The 24834-nt window shown below is 44.1% G+C and overlaps 1 protein-coding gene across 1 annotated transcript; it reads left to right on the plus strand.

The window, feature by feature from the left end:
* On the plus strand, positions 1–24830 carry LOC309402059 (E3 ubiquitin-protein ligase TRIM39-like). The gene is given in 13 exon segments (XM_081971567.1): positions 1–771; positions 2096–2191; positions 2738–2968; positions 8516–8538; positions 9918–10036; positions 16479–17032; positions 17486–17581; positions 18137–18367; positions 19851–19873; positions 21292–21333; positions 21335–21387; positions 22191–22223; positions 23783–24830. Coding segments are annotated over 13 exon segments (2424 nt in total). The 5' UTR covers positions 1–357; the 3' UTR covers positions 24292–24830.
* The last annotated feature ends 4 nt before the right edge of the window (positions 24831–24834 follow it).

Below are 24834 nucleotides of genomic sequence, written 5' to 3' on the forward strand. Positions count from 1 at the left end.
ATAGATCCTTCCCCCACTGGGATCAATTGCAATTGATGGGAGGCCCGTCTCATGGATGCTTGCTTCTCTCCAGTTTTTTAGAACAATTTTGCCTTTAACGGCGTTATTGGGCCAATAAGAATTGATCGGGGATCCGTCCCGTGGCTCTTTGCTAATTTCCAATTTCTTCTTTTCAAAACACTCCCTTTTTCCTTTAAGAAGCCAGCGAAGCTGACCGCAACAGCAACCACAAATCATCTCGGTTTCTTTCCTGGGAGGAACACGAAGACGCTCACCTGATTTAGAGAAAAGAAGAGAAACTTAACTTTCACGCGAAACTTAACTTTAACTTTCTTTCTCTCGGCGGAGGAGGCGGCGATGGCGACCGAAGGGTCCTTGCAGGATTTGGTGGAAGAAGCCACCTGCTCCATTTGCCTGGACTTCTTCAGGGACCCCGTGCTCATCCCGGAGTGCGGCCACAACTTCTGCCGGGACTGCCTGACCCGCAGTTGGGGGGCGTCGGAATCGGAGGCTTCCTGCCCCCAGTGCAGACAGACCTTCGCGCCCCGCAGCCTCCTCCCCAACAGGCAGCTGGCGCGGGTGGTGGAAGTGGCCAAGCGATGCGGAGGGACTTCGGGCGAGAAAGGGGGGAGCTTCTGCCCGAAGCACCGTGAGCCTCTGAAGCTCTTTTGTAGGCACCACCAGACCCTCATCTGCGTGGTCTGCGACCGATCCAAAGAGCACGAGGGCCACTGGGTGATCCCTGCGGAGGAGGCTTTCCAGGAATACCAGGTAGGAGTCAGCCAGGAGGAATCGCTGCGGAGGGGCGTCCAGATCCTTGATCTTCCTGGCCATCCTGAGATCACTTTACCTGCTTCCCCTGTCCTCTGCAAACTGGGTTTAGCTTGGCGCAGATGCCAATCAGAATCAGACTGGAGAGGCCTTTCAAGGGACTTTTCTTGGAGTACTTCAACAAAAGAGTCTCAGCAGCTAAAGGAGCAAAGACCCCATAAGAATTAATCATTGGTTCCTTGCCAGGTGTTTCTTTTGATTTCTTGTCCTGGCGTATTTTACCCTCATTCCTCATACACTGCATATTTATCTAAGAAGCTGTCTTATCAAAAGTGCTGTGTGTTTTATTATTATTATAAGCTAGAAGTTACCAAAGTTGTCCTCCATGTGCCTTAGCATTCTTCTAATGGAGTCCTTTTTACTTGTAACTTTCTTGTTCCTAGGCAGCAGTTTCCCCCCATTCCTTACTGGTCTTATTACACTCATCTGCCACTTTCTGCCTCAGCCATTCCTTTAACAATAGCTTTAGATTTACAATACTCCTCGACTTACAACCATTTGTTTCCTGACTGTTCAAAGTTACCTCCATTGAAAAAAGTGACTTATGACAAATTTTCACACTTACGACCATTGTAGCATCTCTGTGGTAACTGATCAAAATTGGGACGATTGGCAAACGGCATCGATTTATGATGGTTGCAGTGTCCCCATCTTGCTTAGCAATGGAAATTGCCTATAGGGAGAAATAGCCATTTGCCATTTGCCATTTGCTCTAGAGCAAAATTGTCATGGAGTCTTCCAAAATCTTAGTAGAGGCCCCGAAAAACATTCCTGCTGGATCAGCCCAAACTTTCATTTCTCAGTGATGCTTCTGGGATGAGTGCAACCAGGAGATCCAAGCTGCTCCCTTCAATGCCCTTGCAGGTAGTCCTCGACATAGAACCATTTGTTTAGTGACTGTTTGAAGTTACAACATCAATGAAAAAAGTGACATATTCTTCACACTTATTGCAGCATTCTGTGGTCTCATGATCAAAATTTGGACCTCATCATCCTTTGCCACCTTCCGATTAGCAAAGTCAATGGGGAAGTCAGATTCGCTTAACAGCTGTGTGACTAACTTAACAATAGATAAATAATAAAAAGTGACATATTTTTCACCCTTATGATCATTGAAGCACTCCGTGGTCCCATGATCAAAATTTGGACGTTTGCCAACTGTCATGTATTTATGATGATTGAATATACTGTATCCGCTAACTGGTCTTCCCTCCGATGTAATTCTTTATGGAAAATAAACTCAAAACTTGTATTTTCTCTTCAGATGAAGGTGGAGGATTGCCTGAAAGCTCAGAAGAAGCAGAAAGAAAAAATAGCTACATACAAAAGAGACACAGAGAAAAAAGTGCAGGAGATGTTTGTAAGTATTGATCCAACAGTGAGGAGCTTCTGAGCCAATAGGAAGGAGAACCCCATCCACCATCTTTAATAATAGGCAGCCTATGTTTTAGTACAAGTTCTGACTTAAAGGAAATTCAAGATAAAGACGGTGTTAGGGCAGAGAACTTGTTCTTAACCTGAGGACTTAGATGTCGCCATTGGCTGAATGAGTCACATTTCGGTTAAGTGCACTTGGTCCCATGAATTGTGTTTTATGCTTGCTTAATAAATTAAGGCAAACCATATTTCATCTTATGGAAAACATTGTGAAGTCAAACATTTTTCTGTCTGCTTTTTTGAAATTCCTGATTGCCAGGAAATTGTCATGAGAGATCATTTAAACTGGAGCCTTTTCCTTTATTTTTAGATACCTGTTTTAAATATCAAAAGTGTTTTTTTTCTCCTTAGAAAATTCTCCCACCTGGATTCTTCAAGGAATCCGTTTCATTATTATAACAATAAAAATAATTAAGTAAAGTAATTAAAATAAAAGTTTTCCTTTTCCTTTTTCTCTTTTTTGTTCTAGGAACTCATCAAACAAGTGAGAGAAAATGTAGTGTCTGAATTCAGAGAGCTACAACTCTGGTTAGAAGGACAGGAGAAGCTTCTATTGACTAGAATGGAAGAAGAGGAGAAGGAGATTATGGCAAGAAAGGAGAAGGATTTGGCCAGGCACATGGGGGAACTCTGCTCTGTTGACCATCTCATCCAGGAGATAGAAGAGAAGTTTCAGCAACCAGCCAGCAGACTCTTACAGGTCAGGCAGGACGTGGAGATCATAGAATCCTAGGGCTGGAAGGGACCTTGGAGGTCTTCTAGTCCAATCCTCTGCCCAAAGCAGGAGTCTTTATACCATCCTGAAAAATGCTTGTCCAAATTATTATTGGAATTCTCCAGTGATGGACCACCCAGAACTCAGGGAGAGAAGAGGTTCAACTGGTAAATACTTCTCACTGTTGGGAAATACTTCCTTATTTTAAGTTGGATCTCCTTGTGATGAGCTTCCACCCAGTGCCTCTTGTTCTGCCCTTAGGTGCTACGGAGACTAAATCGATGCACTTTTCTCCATGACAGCCATTCAAGTATTGGGAGTGCCTTCCACAGAGTACTCTTTTTTTTTCCAAACAAAGTTTTATTGGTTTTTTAAAAAATAAAAAAGGAAAGGGGTGGTGGAATAGGTTACAAATTTTGGCAGTTAATAATAATAATAATAATTTAAATTTATTAGCCGCTCCCTTTCCGAAAAGGACTCGGGGCGGCGTACAATGGAGTTAAAAACATATAACATTTACATAAATCCATGACATAAATAAGTACAAAGACACACATGTTCGGAGGAGGTTAAAAGATACAATACATAGACAATTAAAAACCATTAAAATACCCTAATTACAAAACCCCATGTACAATCCAAATTCAAAATATTAAAAAACAGACAGTCAGGAGGGGTGCAAGAAAATTACGGTTGAGCCAGGCCAGATAGTTGGAAGAGGTGGGTTTTCAGTTGTACACGGAAGGAGCGGAGATCGGAAGTAATCCTGATGTCCCGGGGGAGGTCATTCCACAGGGCTGGGCCCATCACAGAGAAGGCTCTGCTCCTGGGTGTCGCCCCCCGACACTGTTTGGCGGTCGGCACCCGGAGAAGTCCCTCTCTGTGAGAGCGGATAGGTCGTAGGGATGTGTGGGGCAGGATGCGATCCTGCATGTAACTAGGCCCTGTGCCATGGAGCGCTTTAAAGATCATAATCAAGACCTTGAAACGCACTCGGAAGACCACAGGAAGCCAGTGCAGCTCGCGCAGGAGAGGTGTTACAGGGGAGAATCTAGTCCTCCCCATGATCACCCGCGCGGCCGCGTTCTGGACCAACTGTAGTCTCCGAGTGCATCTCAAAGGAAGCCCCATGTAGAGAGCATTGCAGTAGTCCAGGCGAGACGTCACTAGCGCATGGGTGACTGTGCGTAGGGCATCCCGGTCCAATAAGGGGCGCAATTGGCGCATCAGGCGAACCTGATGGAACGCCCCCCTTGCCACGGCTGTTACATGGTCATCCATGGACAGCCGGGCATCCAGGAGGACGCCCAAATTGCGCACCTGTTCCATAGGGGCTAATTGCATGCCCCCAATGGCCAGAGATGGAAACACCTGGTTGAACCGGGGCGCCGGAAGCCACAGCCACTCCGTCTTGGAAGGGTTGAGTTTCAGTCGGTTGCCATCCATCCAGATCCGTACGGCCTCCAAACACCGGGATATCACTTCGATGGCCTCATTGGGGTGGTTTGGGGTGGAGATGTATAGCTGAGTGTCATCAGCATACAGATGATATCCCACCCCAAAACCACGGATGATCTCGCCCAGCGGTTTCATGTATGTGTTGAACAGGAGAGGCGAGAGCACCGAACCCTGTGGCACTCCACATGTGAGAGGCCTCCGGGTCGATCTCTGCTCCCCTGCCAACACACGTTGCGTCCGGTCAGTGAGGTAGGAGCCAAACCACCGTAACACGGTGCCCCTGGCTCCCAGCCCCTCCAGCCGGTGCAACAGGATACCATGGTCGATGGTATCGAAAGCCGCCGAGAGGTCTAATAGGACCAGGATAGAGGAACAACCCCTATCTCTGGCCCGCCAGAGATCATCCACCAATGCGACCAGGCCGTCTCCGTGCTGTGCCCGGGTCGGAAGCCGGACTGGCGCGGGTCTAGATAATCATTTTCCTCCAGGTGGCGTGGGAACTGCTGTGCCACCACACTCTCTACAACCTTCGCTAAAAAAGGAAGGTTGGAGACTGGACGGTAATTGACTAGGTCCGTCGGGTCCAGGGAAGACTTCTTGAGCAGGGGTCTCACCACCGCCTCTTTCAAGGCGGCTGGTAGAGACCCCTCACCCAACGAAGTGTTCACCAGGACCAGGAGCCAGTCACGTGTAACCTCCCAGGATGCCAGTACAAGCCAGGAGGGACACGGGTCTAATAAACATGTGGTGGGTCGCAGACGTCCACGCAACCTGTCCAAATCCTCGATGGCAACCGAATCAAACTCCTCCCAAAGCGGACCCTCAAGACTCGCCACGGGCGTCTCTACTGAACCACTGAAGGGGGTCCATCCCGTCCGGATTTGAGCGACTTTGTCATGTAGATATTTCCCAAACTCCTCTGCTCTACCCTGTAAAGGGGCTTCCCGCGGCCTCTCAAACAAGAGGGAGCGAGTCACCCGAAACAAGGCGGCAGGGCGGTTATCTGCAGACGCAATAAGGGCGGCGCAATGTTGACGTTTGGCCGCTCTTAATGCCACAAGGTACGTCCTCAAGTAGGCTCGTGCCTGTGCTCGGTCAAATTCGGAACGAGAGGATCTCCAACGACTCTCTAGGCGTCTCCTTTGGCGTTTCATCACCCTTAGCTCCTCGGTAAACCAGGGAGCCAGGGTGGTTCGTCGCCGCAGGAGAGGCCGCAAAGGCGCCACCCGGTCCAGGGCCCCGGTAGTCGCACTATTCCATGCGTCTACCAGGTCCTCCACTCGGGGGCGGGTCAAATCCACAGGAGGTGGCCCAAGCTCCGTCTGGAACCTATCTGGTTCCAACAGGCGCTTGGGGCGGAACCATCTAATACCTTCCGGTTCCGCCTCCTCGCGGTGTGGGGTAGCACCAGGGAAGTCCAGCCGGAGAAGATAGTGATCCGACCATGACAGGGGAGTAATAGCTAAGTCCCCTATTCCCTGATCACTCATCCACCGGCCTGAGACAAAAGTTACAATATGCAGGAGGTGGTCCCTCCCCCCGTGCTCATAATTTTCATTTATACATAGATTAGTTTATTACTAATTAATAATATTTTGTCAGCATATAAACTTTTATCTTCAAGTAGTTTCAATCAATTTGTATCAAGCAGATTTTCTTGCTCATTTTTGTGATCTGAGTTTTCTTGATATTGCCCCTTCTCCCCCCGCCAGCAGAGCTCCGGCCCCTCCCGTGTCCTGTGTGTCTGGTGTAAAATCATCAGATTTGTCTAGGAGTGCTTTTTTTTTTCCATAAAGGCCTGAGCCTCTGTGGTTGTGTTGATTCTAACTCTTGTGTCCTCCCAGAATATTAACATACCTTCAGGCATCAACCATCTGAACCACACCACTTTCTGGTATAACTTCTTCGCTAGCTGCGAATAGTTTTTTCTTTTCTCTCTCACTTTCTTAGGGATCTGTTTCAAGATGGCTATTTCTCTATCCTGATATTTTAAAGCTTGCCTCCTCTGCGCACTCAGAATCTCATCTCTTGTAGTCTTTCTGAGAAATTTAATATGTACATCCCTTGGAACATTTTGTGTTCTAGCGTATGCTGAGTTTACTCTATAAACCAGATCCATGTCCCACCCCATCTGTTGTTTATCTTTTTGGATATATTCAGCCAAAAGGTTTGTCATAATGTCCCTTAGATCTTCATCATCCGCCTCAACCACATTTTGAAACCTAAGGAAAAAGGACATTCTTTCAAATTCTGTTTTTATCTGGTGGTTCTCAAGCTCTTGGTTCCCTTTCTGCACCCCTCTCACCTCCCCCCTCATCTCAGCCGTCCCCTCCTCCAAAAGATCCAATCTCTGTGAATTTTTAATCGCCCGGTCTTGGTTCTCTCTAAGCTGCTCATTCATCTCCTTTAGTTGACTTTTTAAGTCCTCCTGTCCCTTTAAGATTTGTTGAAACATCTGCTGAAAGTCCGTCTCAGAAGGCTTAGGCTGTAGCAAAGAGGTTAAGGTCTGTTGTCCACTGGGACTGGACGCTGAAGATGTCGGGGCGGAGACAGCAAAGCCCGGCTTCCCCAGGGGTGGTCTTTTAGGTGGCATTATAGTGAGCAAAGAGAGTACAAAGTCAATACAGGAAAACAAATAGGGAGGAAAATCGCCAAGAGAGGTTAGGAGGCAAGGAGTCCAAGCAGAAGGGAACCTTTTCTGATTTCAGCTTCTGGCAATAAAGTAGTAAAGTCCTTTGTTCCAAGCGGAGTCCAATACAACAAGAGATTTATCTGAGTGTCACGGAGACAAAGACAAGATGCCTGAAGCTCCTATGGGTGGGGTCAAATTTCAATGTCTGTAAAGACGACGGAAGTGTGCCATCTTGCCCTGCCAACTTCGGAATCGGAAGGCAAAAACGAAAAGTTTTCAAAGTTTTCAAAGCTTTCAGATCATCACCTCATTTACAGAATTGCAGTCCAAAATCTGCTTTTGTTATGAGCGTGATTTCGTTGCATAGCTCTCTCCCCTCCTCCTCCTCTAGAGCAGAGAGCAAAACCATTTAAAGCCGCTTGTCTGAGGGGGGGGGGAATCCCCCTCCCTCCAGTCACGCTTCTCCGAGCCAAGTTGAAAGTAACTCTAAAAACGGCTGGCAATTTTTTTTTCTTTTCAATCAGGCCAGGGAACAGGGGAAAGTTTCTACTTCACCACACAGCAACTGCGTCCTTCAAATCTTGCGTTCTTCCAGCTGCCTCCTCACAAAGACGCCACAGCGCCTCCCCATCATGCCTCCCGGTGCCTAGTGCGATGCGGGGAGCCCCCCCGGCCACCGCTGACTCAGGAGGTCCCCCGCTACACCGCCTCTTCGGCAGGAGCCCCTCCAGGGCGTCCTGTGCCCCCCAGATAGTGGCGAGCCCACCAGAAGAGCGCGGGGTGAGCAAAGCTTGCCCATCGCGATCAGCAGCCGGAACCGGAAGTCCACAGAGTACTCTTTTTGACTCTTTCCTTCTTACAGGACTACCTGTAACGGCTAATGTTAGGGATACATAATATAATACAGAAAAAGCAGGACATGCGAAAAGCAAGAATTCAAAGTACCGGTCACTGTCTCTGTATATTCTTCAAAGTTTTAAAAATGGCTGCTTAGGGTTCCTATCCACTATTAGGCGATGTGGTTTGTAGGGTCTCCCCCTCCCCTTAATCTCCAGGGCAAGGAGAAACCCAACACTGAAGACCTTCTACAAAGTTTTATAACCACTTGGATTTTCCAAAGTGCCTTGATTCTGGAAGTATAAATGCAGGGGATTTTTTTTTATCCTATTGATGCACTATTTTGTTTTTCCAATATTGTAATTGTGTTGGATTCAATCGGGGTATAATTTTTCTTAGGCAAAAGAGTAAAAACAATACCTCTCCAAAAGAGGTTGAACAGCTGCGGGGAAAAGAGCAATGGGATTTTTTTTCATTGAAAAAATGGAAGTACTTTATATGTTTGTTAGTATCTGATTTTCCACTCATTTATTTTGTGAATGTAAGAATTTAATTTTATTCGTAGGAAATGGTTCCTTTCAATGCTTTGTCTCTTTTATTTTCAGGACATTGGAAGCGTCTTGAAGAAGTAAGTAAATCCACCCTTTCCTTTATAGTCTCAGAGATCAGCAGCTCCTCCAGCAGTTTTCCTATTTTGGAAAGTTCTGTTTCTATTTAGCAGTATTTGAATGTAAAGGTTACGTAATGTGTTATTGGGGCTTTTTAGAGTTTCACAGTCAGCCAGATGTTTAAATTTGAATGTTTATCCACCTATTGAGTCCTTCCCAAGAAGAGACAGATGTTTGATGGTTTTCAAAGTATCATTGTAGGATGTAAGCTATTCCAAGTAATGCAAGTATCATAAATACATGCAGTTTCCAAGCACCCAAACTGTGATTACAGGGACACTGTGACAGATGTTAACTGATATTTCATTGCATTACCTTTAAGTTTAAATTTATTGTCACTGAACCTCGTACAATGAAATTAAATGCCATCTTTACTGTACAACATACAAAGAAAACAACAATAATAATGCATCACAAAAATCATTGACTTGATTCAGTTGACTGAGTTTCATGTTTAATGAGTAAAAGTTTATAATAATAATAATAATAATAATAATAATAATAATAATAATAATAATAATAATACAAAAACACACATCTTCACATTCTACACAATTGAATTGAAAACCCCTGATACTGCATTAGTATTGCACTATACATTAGAGTTCAACATCGTTCCTAATCTGGGATAGAAGCTGTTTTTCAGCCTATTTGTCCTTGTTTATATTGTCCTGTACCATTTGCCAGATGGCAATAGTTCAAAAAAGGGTCTCCAGGATGAGATGGATCTTTAAGAACGTTTTGAACTTTCTTGAGGCAGCGGGACCTATAGAGCTCTTCTAAAGAGGGGAGAGGGCAACCAATGATCCAACACGAGTCCGAAAGCTCAGAAGAAAAAACCTCTGGTGACCAACCCAGAATGGATCCTGTCGCTAGCCAATCCTCAAGCACCATCTGATGGTTTAGAAAGCTTCTTCTATTGGCAGGTTGATAACGGTTACAGGAACTGGGCATGGCTGGTCTAGGGAAGAGAAGGACCAGGGGAGACAGGATGGCAGTGTTCCAATATTTGAGGGTCTGTCACAAAGAGGAAGGAGTTCAAACTGTTTTCCAAAGCACCTGAAGGCCAGACAAGGAATAATGGATGTAAAGTGATCAAGGAGAGATTCAACCTAGAAATAAGGAGAAATTTTCTGACTGAGGAGAATGAACCACTGCAACAGCTTTCCTTCGGACATTGTGGGAGCTTCGTCACTGGAAGCTTTCAAGAAGAGACGGGAGTGCGATCTGTCAGAAACAGTGTAGGGTCTCCTACTTGTGTGTGTGTGTGTGGGGGGATTTGGACTAAATGACCTACAAGATCTCTTCCAACTCTTATTCTGTTATTCTGTCTTGCCAGGTACCAGGCTAAGGAAACATATGAGAATCCGGTGGATTTACTTCTAGAGCCAAAGTGGACAATCTGGGACTACAGTGATATGACTGTGCTTCTGAAAAGTGCCATGAAAAAATGGAGAGGTAAAAAACAGCCACCAGGGTTTTACGCTGGATGACATTTTGAGCATCCAAGAGAGATTCTCAGTTGGTGTCACGTGGATCAAAGAGGGATCAATTTCAGGATCAATGGTGAAGTTATGATTGTAAATTGACACTACCTGTATTCTTTGAATCTCAAATCCATGTGCAGTGATCATTGGGGAAGCAATAAGTTTCCACTAAGTATAATGGAATATATACAGGTGATTCTTGACTTATGATCTCATTTCAGTTGAACATTTCTGTTGCTAAGCAAGGCAGTTGTTAAGTGAACAGTGCCCCATTTTACGAATGTTTTTGCCACAGTTATTCAGAAATTCACAGCTGTTAAGTGAATCATGGTTGATAAACGAATCTGGCTTCATGCATTGATTTTGCCTGTCAGAAGCTCCCCAGGGAGGTTGAGGAGGACAATCCCAGAACCATCAGATGCTGCAACCATCGTAAATACAAGCTGGTTCCCAGTTCCCGAATTTTGATCATGTAACTGGGGGTGGGGGTGGGGGTGGGCTGCAACCATCATAAGTGTGAGAACTGGTCATAAATCACTTTTGTCAGTGGCGCTGTAACTTCACTACACAAATGGTTGAGAACTACCTGTGTACGGAATATATAGTAGAATATATTTATACCCGATGGAATATATAGAGCCACCAATGACATTTTGGCTTGTGGCTTTCCATATTCCTTATTTCCTGATTTGAGTCCAAGGAAAGCAAACCGGGGTATCTGAAGGGAGGCCCTTCTGTTGCTCCAATTCCAGTGATGAGATGCTGAATTCCTCCCTTTTCTTCCCCAGAGACTCTGGAAAGTGGACTTCAACTACACAAAGGTAAATATGAGTTATAGGAATTGGAATTGCTTGCTATTTTAAGTTCTGATGCCAGTAACTTTAAGAGAAATATCATAAATTAACAGAAAAGGAAAATATAGGATTAGGTACCTTAAAGACTATGATGAGCCAGTAAACTTTAATGATTTTATGATTTATAAAGAATTCCCATTTATATGTAAAATATGAGCTTATGCAGCAGAGCCAAATTCCTTGTGTGTCTGATCACACTTGGCCAAATAAAGCTGTTGTTCTGTTCTGTTCTACTCCTCTACACCTACTTCACTCCACTCCACTCTCCTCCATTCTGCTCTGTTCCATTCTACACATCATCTAGAAAACTGAAGTTAATCTTGGTGTAGAATGAAATATCGGAACAAATGGTAAAATGGCCTGGGACTGAAAGAAACATAGAATTCCTATGAAGCTAATAACATCCCCTTGATTTTACTGCCTGACTATAAGTTGGTGAGAGACCAAGTCTTTGGGAGCAGAGAAATTAGGTCCTTTGGGTCAAAGCAAATAATAAGGTTGGAGCATCAAGGTTGCCTCCACATTGAGGCCCGTCAGATTGATGAAAGCAGGGGTTTCCTGTGCAAGATCCTCCCCTTTTCTACATGCCTGTGACACCTGGATGCTGGCAGAGAAAAGGGTGGAGCTTCCTCATATCCCATCGTGTGTCCTAAGTTCCCTCTGGGGAATCCTGCTAAGTCCTCGACTTGCGACCGGTCCTAAAGTCCTCAACTTACGACCGGCCACAAGTCCTCGACTTATGAATGAGAGCCGGCAACAGCACAGCCGCTACTGATTGGCTAAGGCACTGCTGGCTGACCACGGGCTGTCTAAGCAGGGCGAGGTGCTGAATCTCTGTACATTGTTGTTGTTGTTCTACTGAATAAAATAGCTGTTCTTCTTACCTCAGCTGCCTCATGCCTCTTCAGTTAATAGTGAATCTAGCAGATCCTTCTGACTCTGCCAGTTCAGAATTGAAACATGGCAGCTTCTTGCTCTGCCTGATCCTCTGGATTAATGCTCCAGGTAGAGTCCCTGTTCAACCTTGGCTGTCTCACCAAATCAGTGAAGGCAAAGCCAACCACCCTTCACTCCCAATCCAATTAATCTCATCTGCAAGAAGGTAGCTAAAGAGAATTATGCATGGAGGCTGGAGCACTATGAAGTGTTTGAAGGACTTGGCCAGGGGTCTTCAACCTTGGCCACTTGTGGACTTCAGTTCCAAGAGTTCTCCAGCCAGCATGGCCTAGCTGGAGGGCAATTAGCAGAGGGAGGGACACATGGGATACTAGAGACTAGGTGAATTGACCAGTGGAGTCAGGGAGATGAAGATCTTAGCGGAAGGGCCAAGAGCAATACAGGTAATGAATGGATCCTGAAAGGCGTGCAGCTTAGTGGCAACTGAAGGGGAGGCAGATGGACTGGAAGGTGGGGAAGGTAACCTAAGTGAATGGCAGGAGAAGGCCAGAGGGGCACTGAACAGACCGGCAGTTAACAAAGGATGGGAGTAAGACTGGGGGAGCCCAAGTGCTTGGAGAAAAGGGAGCAGAGAGGACCTAGGGACTAGCAGCCCCATCAGGGGAATTCTGGGAGTTGAAGTCCACAAGTCTTACAGCTGCCAAAGTTGGAGGACTCTTGACCAGACAATGGCTTAGGTGTTGTTTAAAAAACGAGTCTTTCAGTCCTAGAGGGGTTTTTTGGGAAGCTGAACTCCATTCACACAAGAGGCCTTAGGGTTAAGCTCTTGGGGGTGAAGACACAAACTAGGCCTCAAGCTGAAGCTCTTGTTTTTTCCTCCTTCCTTCCCTTCCCTCTAACAGTGAATGTAACTCTGGATCCAGAAACAGCCCATCCTGGCCTTGATGTCTCCAAAGATCAAAAAAGTGTCACAGGAGTTAAGCCAGTTAAAGGAAAATATCCTGCCCCAAACAGCAAGAGATTTCTATATCATCCTTATGTCCTTGGCTGTCAGAGGTTCTCATCAGGGCGACATTTCTGGGAAGTTATTGTAAAAAGTACAAAATGGGGTGTAGGGGTTGCCAACGATCCACTGAACTTAACAAATGTTGATGAGCAGACCAGGTGCTGGGCGTTTGGGGAATATAAAGGGAAATACATGGCCATCTCTCCTTCAGCACGCTCAGCACTGATCCTGAGTGAGAAGCCCACAAGGATCCGCATCTCTCTCAACTGCGAAGGGGGACAAGTGAGCTTCTTTGATGCCAGGACCGCAGCTCTGCTCCATACATTCTCAGACGCTTCCTTGGTTGGAGAGACCCTTCGGCCCTGTTTTGGTTTGAACGAAGGCACCTACATGACACTCCCCTAAAAGAAGGGACCTCCATAGGCAAAACCTTGGGAAAATCCCTATTTGCCAAGCAGGGATCTCTGAAAGCTCTTAAAGCAGAGTTTCCTTAGCTTTTTGCTACTTCATCTTCCTTTATTCTTCTATGCCACCCTGATCAGTCAATCAGTCTATAAAGGAATAACTTGATCATCATTTCTATTTCTCTGCATAAAGAAACCGAGGTGTCCTACGAGCTTTATAGGCTTTAACATCATGTGTTCAGGTGTATCAGCATTAAAGGTACCTTACAGCTAAGCCTGTCAATCATGATTTTATATGTCTGTCACAGCTCTCCATCCCATTTATGGATCATGCTTGTTTGTTTCATGTTAGTTGCAATCAATGATTGTGTACGTGCCCATAACTCGGGATATTCTGTAATCTTTCTTTTTTTCTTTCCTTCTCCCTTTTTAACCAGTTTCCTTTTGACACATAATTGTCATAATCCAACAAACCATTTTAAGGTTTCAGGAAATATTATACTCAATATAAGCTGTAGGGCCTCACTGGTGCTTTTTTTTTTTTTGTTTACAAATCCTAGTACTTTTTCTATCTTTTTATACTTACGTAGGTTATCTACTACAATTGGATTACTGATAGTAAGATTGATTGTAATTTTATAGGTGTCTCGTGGGTTGTAGTTCCTTCTTTTGCAAGTTTATGCCAATAAATATATTTTGTGCAATACATAGAAACTGAAGATGCGTAAAAAACAGGGGAAAAAATAAAACATACCATCTGTTATCAAGATAGCAAATGTAAGTGCTATGTGCCCTAAAGTAAAAAAGGATTGTTAATAGAATTGTTAAAATGAAATACATTATTAAATAAATGCATTATTTGAGAATAACACTGTTTTTTCTTCTTGCTTTAAGCCACTCTGCCTTTTATTGAATAACCCAATGTAACTTGAGTAAAAGAAGAAACCAATCTAGTGTGGTGGTTAAGAAATCAAGCTGGAAGCCATGAGTTCTAATCCTCCCTTACGTACAAGGTCAATTGGGTGACCTTCGATCCGTCACTTCCACTCCGGCCTAGGAAGTGGGCAATGGAAATCCACTCTTGAACCTTTACCACGAAAACTGCAGGGAGATTCCTCCAGGTAGCCACCAGGGGCCAACAATCTGAGGCAACCCAAAACTCTATATTGAGATGGGTATCATATCCAGTTTGGTCTAGTGGTTAAGGCACCAGGCTAGGAAGAGGAAGTTTCTGAGTTCAAGTCCTGCCTTAGCCATGAAAGCCAGTTGGTAACGGAGCCAGTCATTCTCTCTCAGTCCAACCCACCTCAAAAGGTTGTTGGGAAAATGAGAGGCGGAAGATGTGTTGGATAGGTTTGTCACCTTGAGTTATTTGTAAAAATAATAAAAGCAGGATGCACAAAATAAATAATAAGGGGAGGGAAACTTAACTCTGATATGGTGGCTTTGAATGCTAATGGCAGATCTCTGGATCACCTCAAAGCATCTCAACAACTGAAGATTGAGGAGTTTCTGTTGGCAAAGGAACAAATGAGGAATCCTAAGGAACTTACCTAATACAGGTAGTCCTGGACTTACAATTGAGCCCCAAATTTCTGCTACCAAGCGAGGCAGCTGTTAAGTGAGCTTTGCCCCATTTTAACTGAATCATGCGGGAAGAAAGCAATGAAGAGGTTTTGGCAGGAAAGAGGAGGAGAGCAGGGGATAGATAGAGAGAGGGAGGTAGGTGAGTCTTTTGGGGGGGCGAAGGGAAGTGGGGCCTCCTGGCTCACTTGGCCTCCACCCTACCGTGAGGGGAGGGGAATGTGACGCATGAAGATAGGTTGAGGAAAGGGGGAGAATGGAGCAAGGGAAAATGGAGAAAGGTGTGTGGGGAAAGGAGGAGGAGGAGGAGAGAAAGGGAGGCAAGCAGGGGAATTGAATGGAGGAGCAGAGGCAATGGCAGGAGAGTCCAGCAAGAGGAGCAGGAGAGAGAGAGGAGAAAGAGGAAGAAAGGACGACTGGCCATCTGACCACCACCCAACCGTGTGATCCGCCTGCTGAGAGGAGACTCCAGAGGGGACCGGCTGGAAGGAGAAGACGGCAGAGTCCAGCTGAGCCAGGAAAGTGGAGGTGCCTGAGCAAAGGGAGCAGAGTGGAGTGGGAGCCACAAGGAATGGACTGAGTCAGCGGAAGGAGCCTGGATGGTTGGAAAAGGGGGCAAGGGGAACCTGCACTCCAGTGACCCTTTTGGGGATAGCGCTACATGACGATCTTTCTTGTCACAGTTGTTAAGTGAATCACTGCAGTTGTTAAGTTAGTCAAATGGTTGCTAAGTGAATCCGGCTTCCCCACTGGCTTTACTTGGCAGGAGATCACAAAGGGTGATCACATGACTCAGGGACCCTGCAACTGTCGTAAATACGAGCCAATTGCCAAGCGACTGAATTTTAATCAAGTCATCATGATGGCAGCCATGGTTTAATGGTCAACAGGATCACATCGTTTGAGCTCCTCAACAGAAAAGAGGGGGGTCACATGCTCCCAGATGTTGGGTGAAGAAGAAAAGAGACCGAGATGCTGAAAGTTCCTGGTTTTATGCCCTCTCTGGTCTTTGATCTTGATCTTGTATTCTGAATGGTTGTGAGAATCCCATGGGGCCATGCAGGGGCAACTCTGTAGGCTTTGAATCCAGGTTTGGTTGAACATTTTTTCTTCCAGGGTGCCCTGTGGTGTGATGGGTAAAGGGCTAAGACTATCATGCCTTCATCCTATCACCCTGGAGGGGGAGCTTTGTTATGTAGAATAGACTGACCCAGGCTTTTTTAATGGTCCACTGGCAAAGGTGGGGGCTATAAAGAGTGAGTCTGCTTCCTCCCTAAAAACATGTTTCTCCGTTTCTGATCCAGGGAAATATAATATTCTGCCTTTTCAATATTTCCCAGGATATTTCATTTTTCTAAGAGAGGGGTGGGTGTTAACTTCCTATAGCAGAATGTTTGGAGCAATAATTAATGGGAGGGGGAATTCCATGGATTTTTGGCTTCTCCACAATTTTTAAAAACTTTTTGTTCTCTTTAACAAGATGCTAGGATCCATTGTAATGGATTCGAGGTTCGTCCCAGGGTTGTTTGCTTCTCTCCAGTTTTTAAAAGAATTTCCCCCTTTAACGAGCTGGTTGGGCCAGCAATAATAATTGATCGGGGGTCCGTCCCGTGAATCTTTGCTCCTCCCCAATTTGTTCCTTTTAAAATCCTGTAGTTCTTCTTTAAGAAGCCAGCGGAGATGACCGCAAGAGCAACAATTCATTGTTGTTTCTCTCCTGGGAGGAACCCAAAGGAGCTCACCTGATTTGGAGGAAAAGAAGCCAAACTGAACTTTCTCTTTCCTTATCCCGGCCGAGGGAGGCGGCGATGGCGACCGAAGGGTCCTTGCAGGGTTTGTTGGAAGAACTCAATTGCTCCATTTGCCTGGACTTCTTCCAGGACCCCGTGCTCATCCCGGAGTGCGGCCACAACTTCTGCCGGGATTGCCTGACCCGCAGTTGGGGGGCGTCGGAATCGGAGGCTTCCTGCCCCCAGTGCAGACAGACCTTCTCGTCCCTCAGCCTCCTCCCCAACAGGCAGCTGGCGCGGGTGGTGGAAGAGGCCAGCCGGAGCGGACGGACTTGGGGCGAGGAAGGAGGGAGCTTCTCCCCGAAGCACCATGAGCCCCTCAAGCTCTTTTGTAAGAACCACCAGACCCTCATCTGCGTGGTCTGCGACCGATCCAAAGAGCATAGGGGCCACTGGGTGATCCCCGCGGAGGAGGCTTTCCAGGAATACAAGGTAGGAGTCCGCCGGGAGGAAATGCTGCGGAGGGGCATCCAGTGGCAGCCCTCGCAGTCTTTTTCCTGCTTTATCCCACCCCTTATCTCCCTCCCTGCAATTGTTGACATCCCTGTTGTCACTGATCAAAATTCAGGTCCTTGTCAAGTGTCATGTTGGTGTCCTGGACTCTTGTCATTATCCTTTGCCACCTTCCGATCAGCAAAGTCAATGGGGAAGTCAGATTCGCTTAACAGCTGTGTGACTAACTTAACAATAAATAAATAATAACAAGTGACATGTTTTTCACCCTTATGATCATTGAAGCATTCCGTGGTCCCATGATCAAAATTTGGACGTTTGCCAACTGTCATGTATTTATGACGATTGAATATACTGTATCCTCTAACTGGGTCTTCCCTCCGATGTAATTCTTTATTGAAAATAAACTCAAAACTTGTATTTTCTCTTCAGATGAAGGTGGAGGATTGCCTGAAGGCTCAGAAGGAGCAGAAAGAAAAAATAGCTACATACAAAAGAGACACAGAGGAAAAAGTGCAGGAGATGCTTGTAAGTATTGATCCAACAGTGAGGAGCTTCTGAGCCAATAGGGAGGAGAACCCCATCCGCCACCTTTAATAATAGGCAGCCTGCGTTTTAGTACAAGTTCTGACTTAGAGGAAATTCAAGATAAAGACGGTGTTAGGGCAGAGAACTTGTTCTTAACCTGGGGATTTAAATGTCACCATTGGCTGAGTCAGAGTTGGGTTAAGTGCACCTATCCGTTGAGCTGTGTTTTATGCTTGCTTAATAAATTAAGGCAAACCATATTTCATCTTGTGGAAAATATTGTGAAGTGAAACATTTTTCTCTCTACTTTTTTGAAATCCCTGATTGCCAGGAAAATTGTCATGAGAGATCATTTAAACTGGAGCCTCTTTTTTCTTTTTAGAAACTTCCCCCCCCCCCTGTGTTTTTTTAATATCAAAAAAGTTTTTTTTCTCCTTCTCCTACCTGGATTCTTCAAGGAATCCGTTTCATTATTATAATAATAAAAATAAAAATAATTCAGTAAAATAATTAAAATAAAAGTTTGCCTTTGGCATTTTCTCTTTCTTGTTCTAGGACCTTATCAAAGAAGAGAGAGAAAATGTAGTGGCTGAATTCAGAGAGCTACAACTCTGGTTAGAAAGACAGGAGAAGCTTCTATTGACTAGAATGGAAGAAACAGAGAAGGATATTATTGGAAGAAAGGAGAAAGGTTTGGCCAGGCACATGGAGGAACTCTGCTCTCTTGACCATCTCATCCAGGAGATAGAAGAGAAGCTTCAGCAACCAGCCAGCAAACTCTTACAGGTCAGGCAGGAAGTGGAGATCATAGAATCCTAGGGCTGGAAGGGACCTTGGAGGTCTCCTCTGCCCAAGGCAGGAGGCCTTATACCATCCCGAAAACATGGTTGTCCAAACTGTTATTGGAATCCTCCAGTGATGGAGCACCCAGAACTCAGTTAGGGAAGCTGTTCCACATAAATACTTCTCACTGTTGGGAAATTCTTCCTTATTTTAGGTTGGATCTCCTTGTGATGAGCTTCCACCCAGTGCCTCTTGTTCTGCCCTTGGGTGCTACGGAGACTAAATCAATGCCCTTTTCTCTATGACAGCCATTCAAGTATTGGGAGATAGCTGTAGTGCCATCCACAGAGTACTCTTTTTGACGCTTTCCTTTTTTTTTCTTTTTTCATAAATTTAGTCGAAATTATAATAGTGAAAAGTAGAAATGGAAATAAAGAAAATAGGGAAATGGAGAAGGATAAGAATGGGAAAGGGTTAGGATAAAGAAAAAAGGAAAAATGTCTCTGAACTTTTTTTCTGCACAGTAAAATACAATATAAAATTACAGCCTCAACTTTTCATTTTTGCATATTTAATCATTAGTCATTTCGATAAAAATAGATTAGTCTAATAAGGAAAATCAAGAATTTATTTATTTTTTAATGTCAAGCACAATATTTAGAAGCTGCTTCCAAATAGAAACAATGGGTCATATCTAATTACAGAACTTAATTTTGTCATTTTTTTTAGCTCCATCACTTTTTCCATCCATTCTTCTCTTGTGGAGATTGATATATCTTTCCATGTCTGCATGCAGGATTCTGGCTGCACTTGACCAAGTTCAAAATCTTTTTTCAACTCCTCATTTAGAAATCTTTTTGACTCTTTCTATGGAAAGGAATGGTCACTAAATGAACTCTTTAGTCAAGGACTACCTGTAATGACTAATGTCAATGATGCATAATGTAATACAGAAAAAGCAGGACATGCGAAAAGCAAGAATTCAAAGTACCAATCACTATCTCTGTATATTCATCACAGTTTTAAAAATGCCTGCTTAGGGTTCCTATCCCCTATTAGGGGATGTGGTTTGTAGGGTCTCCCCCTCCCCTTAATCTCCAGGGCAAGGAGAAACCCAACACTGAAGACCTTCTACAAAGTTTTATAACCACTTGGATTTTCCAAAGTGCCTTGATTCTGGAAGTATAAATGCAGGGGATTTTTTTTATCCTATTGATGCACTATTTTGTTTTTCCAATATTGTAATTGTGTTGGATTCAATCGGGGTATAATTTTTCTTAGGCAAAAAAGTAAAAATAATACCTCTCCAAAAGAGGTTGAACAGCTGGGGGGAAAAGAGCAATGGGATTTTTTTTCATTGAAAAATGGAAGTACTTTATATGTTTGTTAGTGTCTGATTTTGCACTCATTTATTTTGTGAATGTAAGAATTTAATTTTATGCGTAGGAAATGGTTCCTTTCAATGCTTTGTCTCTTTTATTTTCAGGACATTGGAAGCGTCTTGAAGAAGTAAGTAAATCCACCCTTTCCTTTATAGTCTCAGAGATCAGCAGCTCCTCCAGCAGTTTTCCTATTTTGGGAAGTTCTGTTTCTATTTAGCAGTATTTGAATGTAAAGGTTTCGTAATGTGTTATCGGGGCTTTTTAGATAGTTCCTCAGACAACCTTAGACAACAGTATAATTAGCAACATTTGACATGATCAATTATTATGGTTGGTTTCACAGTCAACCAGATGTTTAGATTGAAATTTGAATGTTTATCCATCTATTGAGTCCTTCCCAAGAAGAGAAAGATGTTTGATGGTTTTCAAGGTATCATTGTAGGATGTAAGCTATTCCGAGTAATGCAAGTATCATAAATACATGCCAGTTTCCAAGCACCCAAACTGTGATTACAGGAACACTGTGACAGATGTTAACTGACATTTCATTGCATTACCTTTAAGTTTAAATTTATTGTCACTGAACCTCGTACAATGAAATTATATGCCATCTTCAGTGTACAACACATAAAGAAAACAACAATAATAATGCATCACAAAAACCATTGACTTGATTCAGTTGACTGAGTTTCATGTTTAATGAGTAAAAGTTTATAATAATAATATTAATACAAAAACACACATCTTCACATTCTACACAATTGAATTGAAAACCTCTGATACTGCATTACTATTGCACTATACATTAGAGTTCAACATGGTTCCTAATCTGGGATAGAAGCTGTTTTTCAGCCCATTCGTCCTTGTTTATATTGTCCTGTACCATTTGCCAGATGGCAATAGTTCAAAAAAGGGTCTCCAGGATGAGATGGATCTTTAAGAACGTTTTGAACTTTCTTGAGGCAGCGGGAGCTATAGAGCTCTTCCAAAGAGGGGAGAGGGCAACCAATGATCCAACACGAGTCCGAAAGCTCAGAAGAAAAAACCTCTGGTGACCAACCCAGAATGGATCCTGTCGCTAGCCAATCCTCAAGCACCATATGATGGTTTGGAAAGCTTCTTCTATTGGCAGGTTGATAACGGTTACAGGAACTGGGCATGGCTGGTCTAGGGAAGAGAAGGACCAGGGGAGACAGGATGGCAGTGTTCCAATATTTGAGGGTCTGTCACAGAGAGGAAGGAGTTCAATCTGTTTTCCAAAGCACTTGAAGGTCAGACAAGCAATAATGGATGTAAACTGGTCGAGGAGAGATTCAATCTAGAAATAAGGAGAAATTTTATGACTGAGGAGAATGAACCACAGCAACAGCTTTCCTTCAGACCTTCTGGGAGCTTCATCACTGGAAGCTTTCAAGAAGAGACTGGAGTGCCATCTGTCAGAAACAGTGTAGGGTCTCCTACTTGTGTGTCTGTGTGTGAGGGGGTTTGGACTAAATGACCTACAAGGTCTCTTCCAACTCTTATTCTGTTATTTTGTCTTGCCAGGTACCAGGCTAAGGAAACTTATGAGAATTCGGTGGATTTACTGGGATTACAGTGATATCACTGTGCTTCTGAAAAGTGCCATGAAAAAATGGAGAGGTAAAAAACAGCCACCAGGGTTTTACGCCGGATGACATTTTGAGCATCCAAGAGAGATTCTCAGTTGGTGTCACGTGGATCAAAGAGGGACCGATTTCAGGATCAGTGGTGAAGTTATGATTGTAAATTGACACAACCTGTGTTCTTTGAATCTCGAATCCATGTGCAGTGATCATTGGGGAAGCAATAAGTTTCCACTAAGTATAATGGAATATATACAAGTGATTCTTGAGTTATGATCTCAGTTCAGCTGAACATTTCTGTTGCTAAGCAAGGCAGTTGTTAAGTGAACAGTGCCCCATTTTACGAATGTTTTTGCCACAGTTATTCAGAAATTCATAGCTGTTAAGTGAATCATGTTTGATAAATGAATCTGGCTTCATGCATTGATTTTGCCTGTCAGAAGCTCCCCAGGGAGGTTAAAGGGGACAATCCCAGAACCATCAGATGCTGCGACCATCGTAAATACAAGCTGGTTCCCAGTGCCTAAATTTTGATCATGTAACTGGGGGGGCTGCAACAGTCGTAAGTGGAAGAAGCAGTCATAAATCACTTTTGTCAGTGGCACTCTAACTTCACTACACGAATAGTTGAGAACTACCTGTATAAGGAATATATAGTAGAATATATTTATACCTGATGGAATATATAGAGCCAACAATGGCATTTTGGCTTGAGGCTTTCCATATTCCTTATTTCCTGATTTGAGTCCAAGGAAAGCAAACCAGGGTATCTGAAAGGAGGCCCTTCTGGTGCTCCAATTCCAGTGATGAGATGCTGAATTCCTCCCTTTTCTTCCCCAGAGACTCTGGAAAGTGGACTTCAACTACATGAAGGTAAATATGCGTTCTAGGAATTAGAACTGCTTGCTATTTTAAGTTCTGGTGCCAGTAACTTTTAAAAGAAACATCATAGATTACAGAAAAGAAAACTATAGTCTTAGGTACCTTAAAAACTATGATAATCCAGTAAACTTTAATGATTTTATGATTTATAAAGAATTCCTATTTATATGTAAAATATGAGCTTATGCACCCGAGACAAATTGCTTGTATGTCTGATCAAACTTGGCCAAATAAAGCTGCTGTTCTGTTCTGCTCTACTCCTCTACGCCTACTTCACTCTACTCCACTCTCCTCCATTCTGCTCTGTTCCATTCTACACATCATCTAGAAAAGTGAAGTCAATCTTGGTGTAGAATGAAATATCTGAACAAATGGGAAAATCCGGCCTGGGACTGAAAGAAACATAGAATTCCTATGAAGCTAATAACATCCCCTTGATTTTGCTGCCTGACTATAAGTTGGTGAGAGACGAGGTCTTTGGGAGCAGAGAAATTAGGTCCTTTGGGTCAAAGCAAATAGTAAGGTTGGAGGACCAAGGTTGCCTCCACATTGAAGCCCATCAGACTGAGGTTTCCTGTGCAAGATCCTCCCCTTTTGTACATTCCTGTGATACCCTAATGCTTGTAGAGAAAAGGGCGGAGATTCCTCACATTCCATCCTATGTCCCAAGTTCCCTCTGGCGGATTCTTCTGACTCTGCCAATTCAGAATTGAAACATGGCAGCCTCTTGCTCTGCCTGATCCTCTGGATTAATGCTCCAGGTAGAGTCCCTGTTCAACCTTGGCTGTCTCACCAAATCAGTGAAGTCAAAGCCAACCACTCTTCACTCCCAATCCCATTAATCTCATCTGCAAGAAGGTAGCTAAAGAGAATTATGCATGGAGGCTGGAGCACTATGAAGTGTTTGAAGGACTTGGCCAGGGGTCTTCAACCTTGGCCACTTGTGGACTTCAGTTCCCAGAGTTCTCCAGCCAGCATGGCCTAGCTGGAGGGCAATTAGCAGAGGGAGGGACACATGGGATACTAGAGACTAGGTGAATTGACCAGTGTAGTCAGGGAGATGAAGATCTTAGCAGAAGAGCCAAGAGCGGTACAGGTAATGAATGGATCCTGAAAGGCATGCAGCTTAGTGGCAATTGAAGGGGAGGCAGATGGAAGGTGGGGAAGGTAACCTAAGTGAATGAAAGGAGAAGGCCAGAGGGGCACCGAAGAGGCCAGCAGTTAACAGAGGATGGGAGTAAGACAGTGGGGGAGCCCAAGTGCTTGGAGAAAAGGGAGCAGAGAGGACCTAGAGACTAGCAGCCCCATCAGGGGAATTCTGGGAGTCGAAGTCCACAAGTCTCACAGCTGCCAAAGTTAGAAGACTCTTGTCCAGACAATGGCTTAGGTGTTGTTTAAAAAACGAGTCTTTCAGTCCTAGAGGGTTTTTTTGGAAGCTGAACTCCATTCATACAAGAGGCCTTAGGGTTAAGTTCTTGGGGGTGAAGACACAAACTAGGCCTCAAGCTGAAGCTCTTGTTTTTTCTCCTTCCTTCCCTTCCCTCTTACAGTGAAAGTAACTCTGGATCCAGAAACAGCCCATCCTGGCCTTGATGTCTCCAAAGATCAAAAAAGTGTCACAGGAGTTAAGCCAATTAAAGGAAAATATCCCGTCCCAAACAGCAAGAGATTTACATATAAACCTTATGTATTTGGCTGTCAGAGGTTATCATTGGGGCGACATTTCTGGGAAGTTATTGTAGAAAGTACAGAATGGGGTGTAGGGGTTGCCAAAGATCCACTGAACTTAGTAAATGTTGATGAGCAGACCAGGTACTGGGAGTTTTGGGAACGTGAAGGGAACTACATAGCCATCTCTCCATCAGAATTATCTAACGTGTTCCTGAGTGAGGACCCCACAAGGATCCGCATCTCTCTCAACTGCGAAGGGGGACAAGTGAGCTTCTTTGATGCCAGAACCGCAGCTCTGCTCCATACATTCTCAGACGCTTCCTTGGTTGGAGAGACCCTTCAGCCCTGTTTCTGTTTGTATGACGGTGCCTGCGTGACACTCCCATAAAAGAAGGGAGAACCATAGGAAAAACCTTGGGAAAATCCCTATTTGTCAAGCGGGGATCTCTGAAAGCCCTTAAAGCAGAGTTTCCTCAGCTTTTTGCTACTTCATCTTCCTTTATTCTTCTATGCCACCCTGATCAGTCAATCAGTCTATAAAGGAATAACTTGATCATCATTTCTATTTCTCTGCATAAAGAAACCGAGGTGTCCTAGGAGCTTTATAGGCTTTAACATCATGTGTTCAGGTGTATCAGCATTATAGCTAAACCTGTCAATCATGATTTTATATGTCTGTCACAGCTCTCCATCCCATTTATGGATCATGCTTGTTTGTTTCATGTTAGTTGCAATCAATGATTGTGTACGTGCCCATAACTTGGGATATTCTGTAATCTTTCTTTTTTTCTTTCCTTCCCCCTTTTTAACCAGTTTCCTTTTGACACATAATTGTCATAGTCCAACAAACCCTAGTAGGGCTGCATCAAATATTACACTCAATATAAGCTTTATGGCCTCACAGGATTGTTGATGTTTTTAAACAAATCCT

Source organism: Natrix helvetica (genome assembly GCF_964273705.1).
Source record: "Natrix helvetica genome assembly, chromosome: 1".
Taxonomy (NCBI): Eukaryota; Metazoa; Chordata; class Lepidosauria; order Squamata; family Natricidae; genus Natrix; species Natrix helvetica.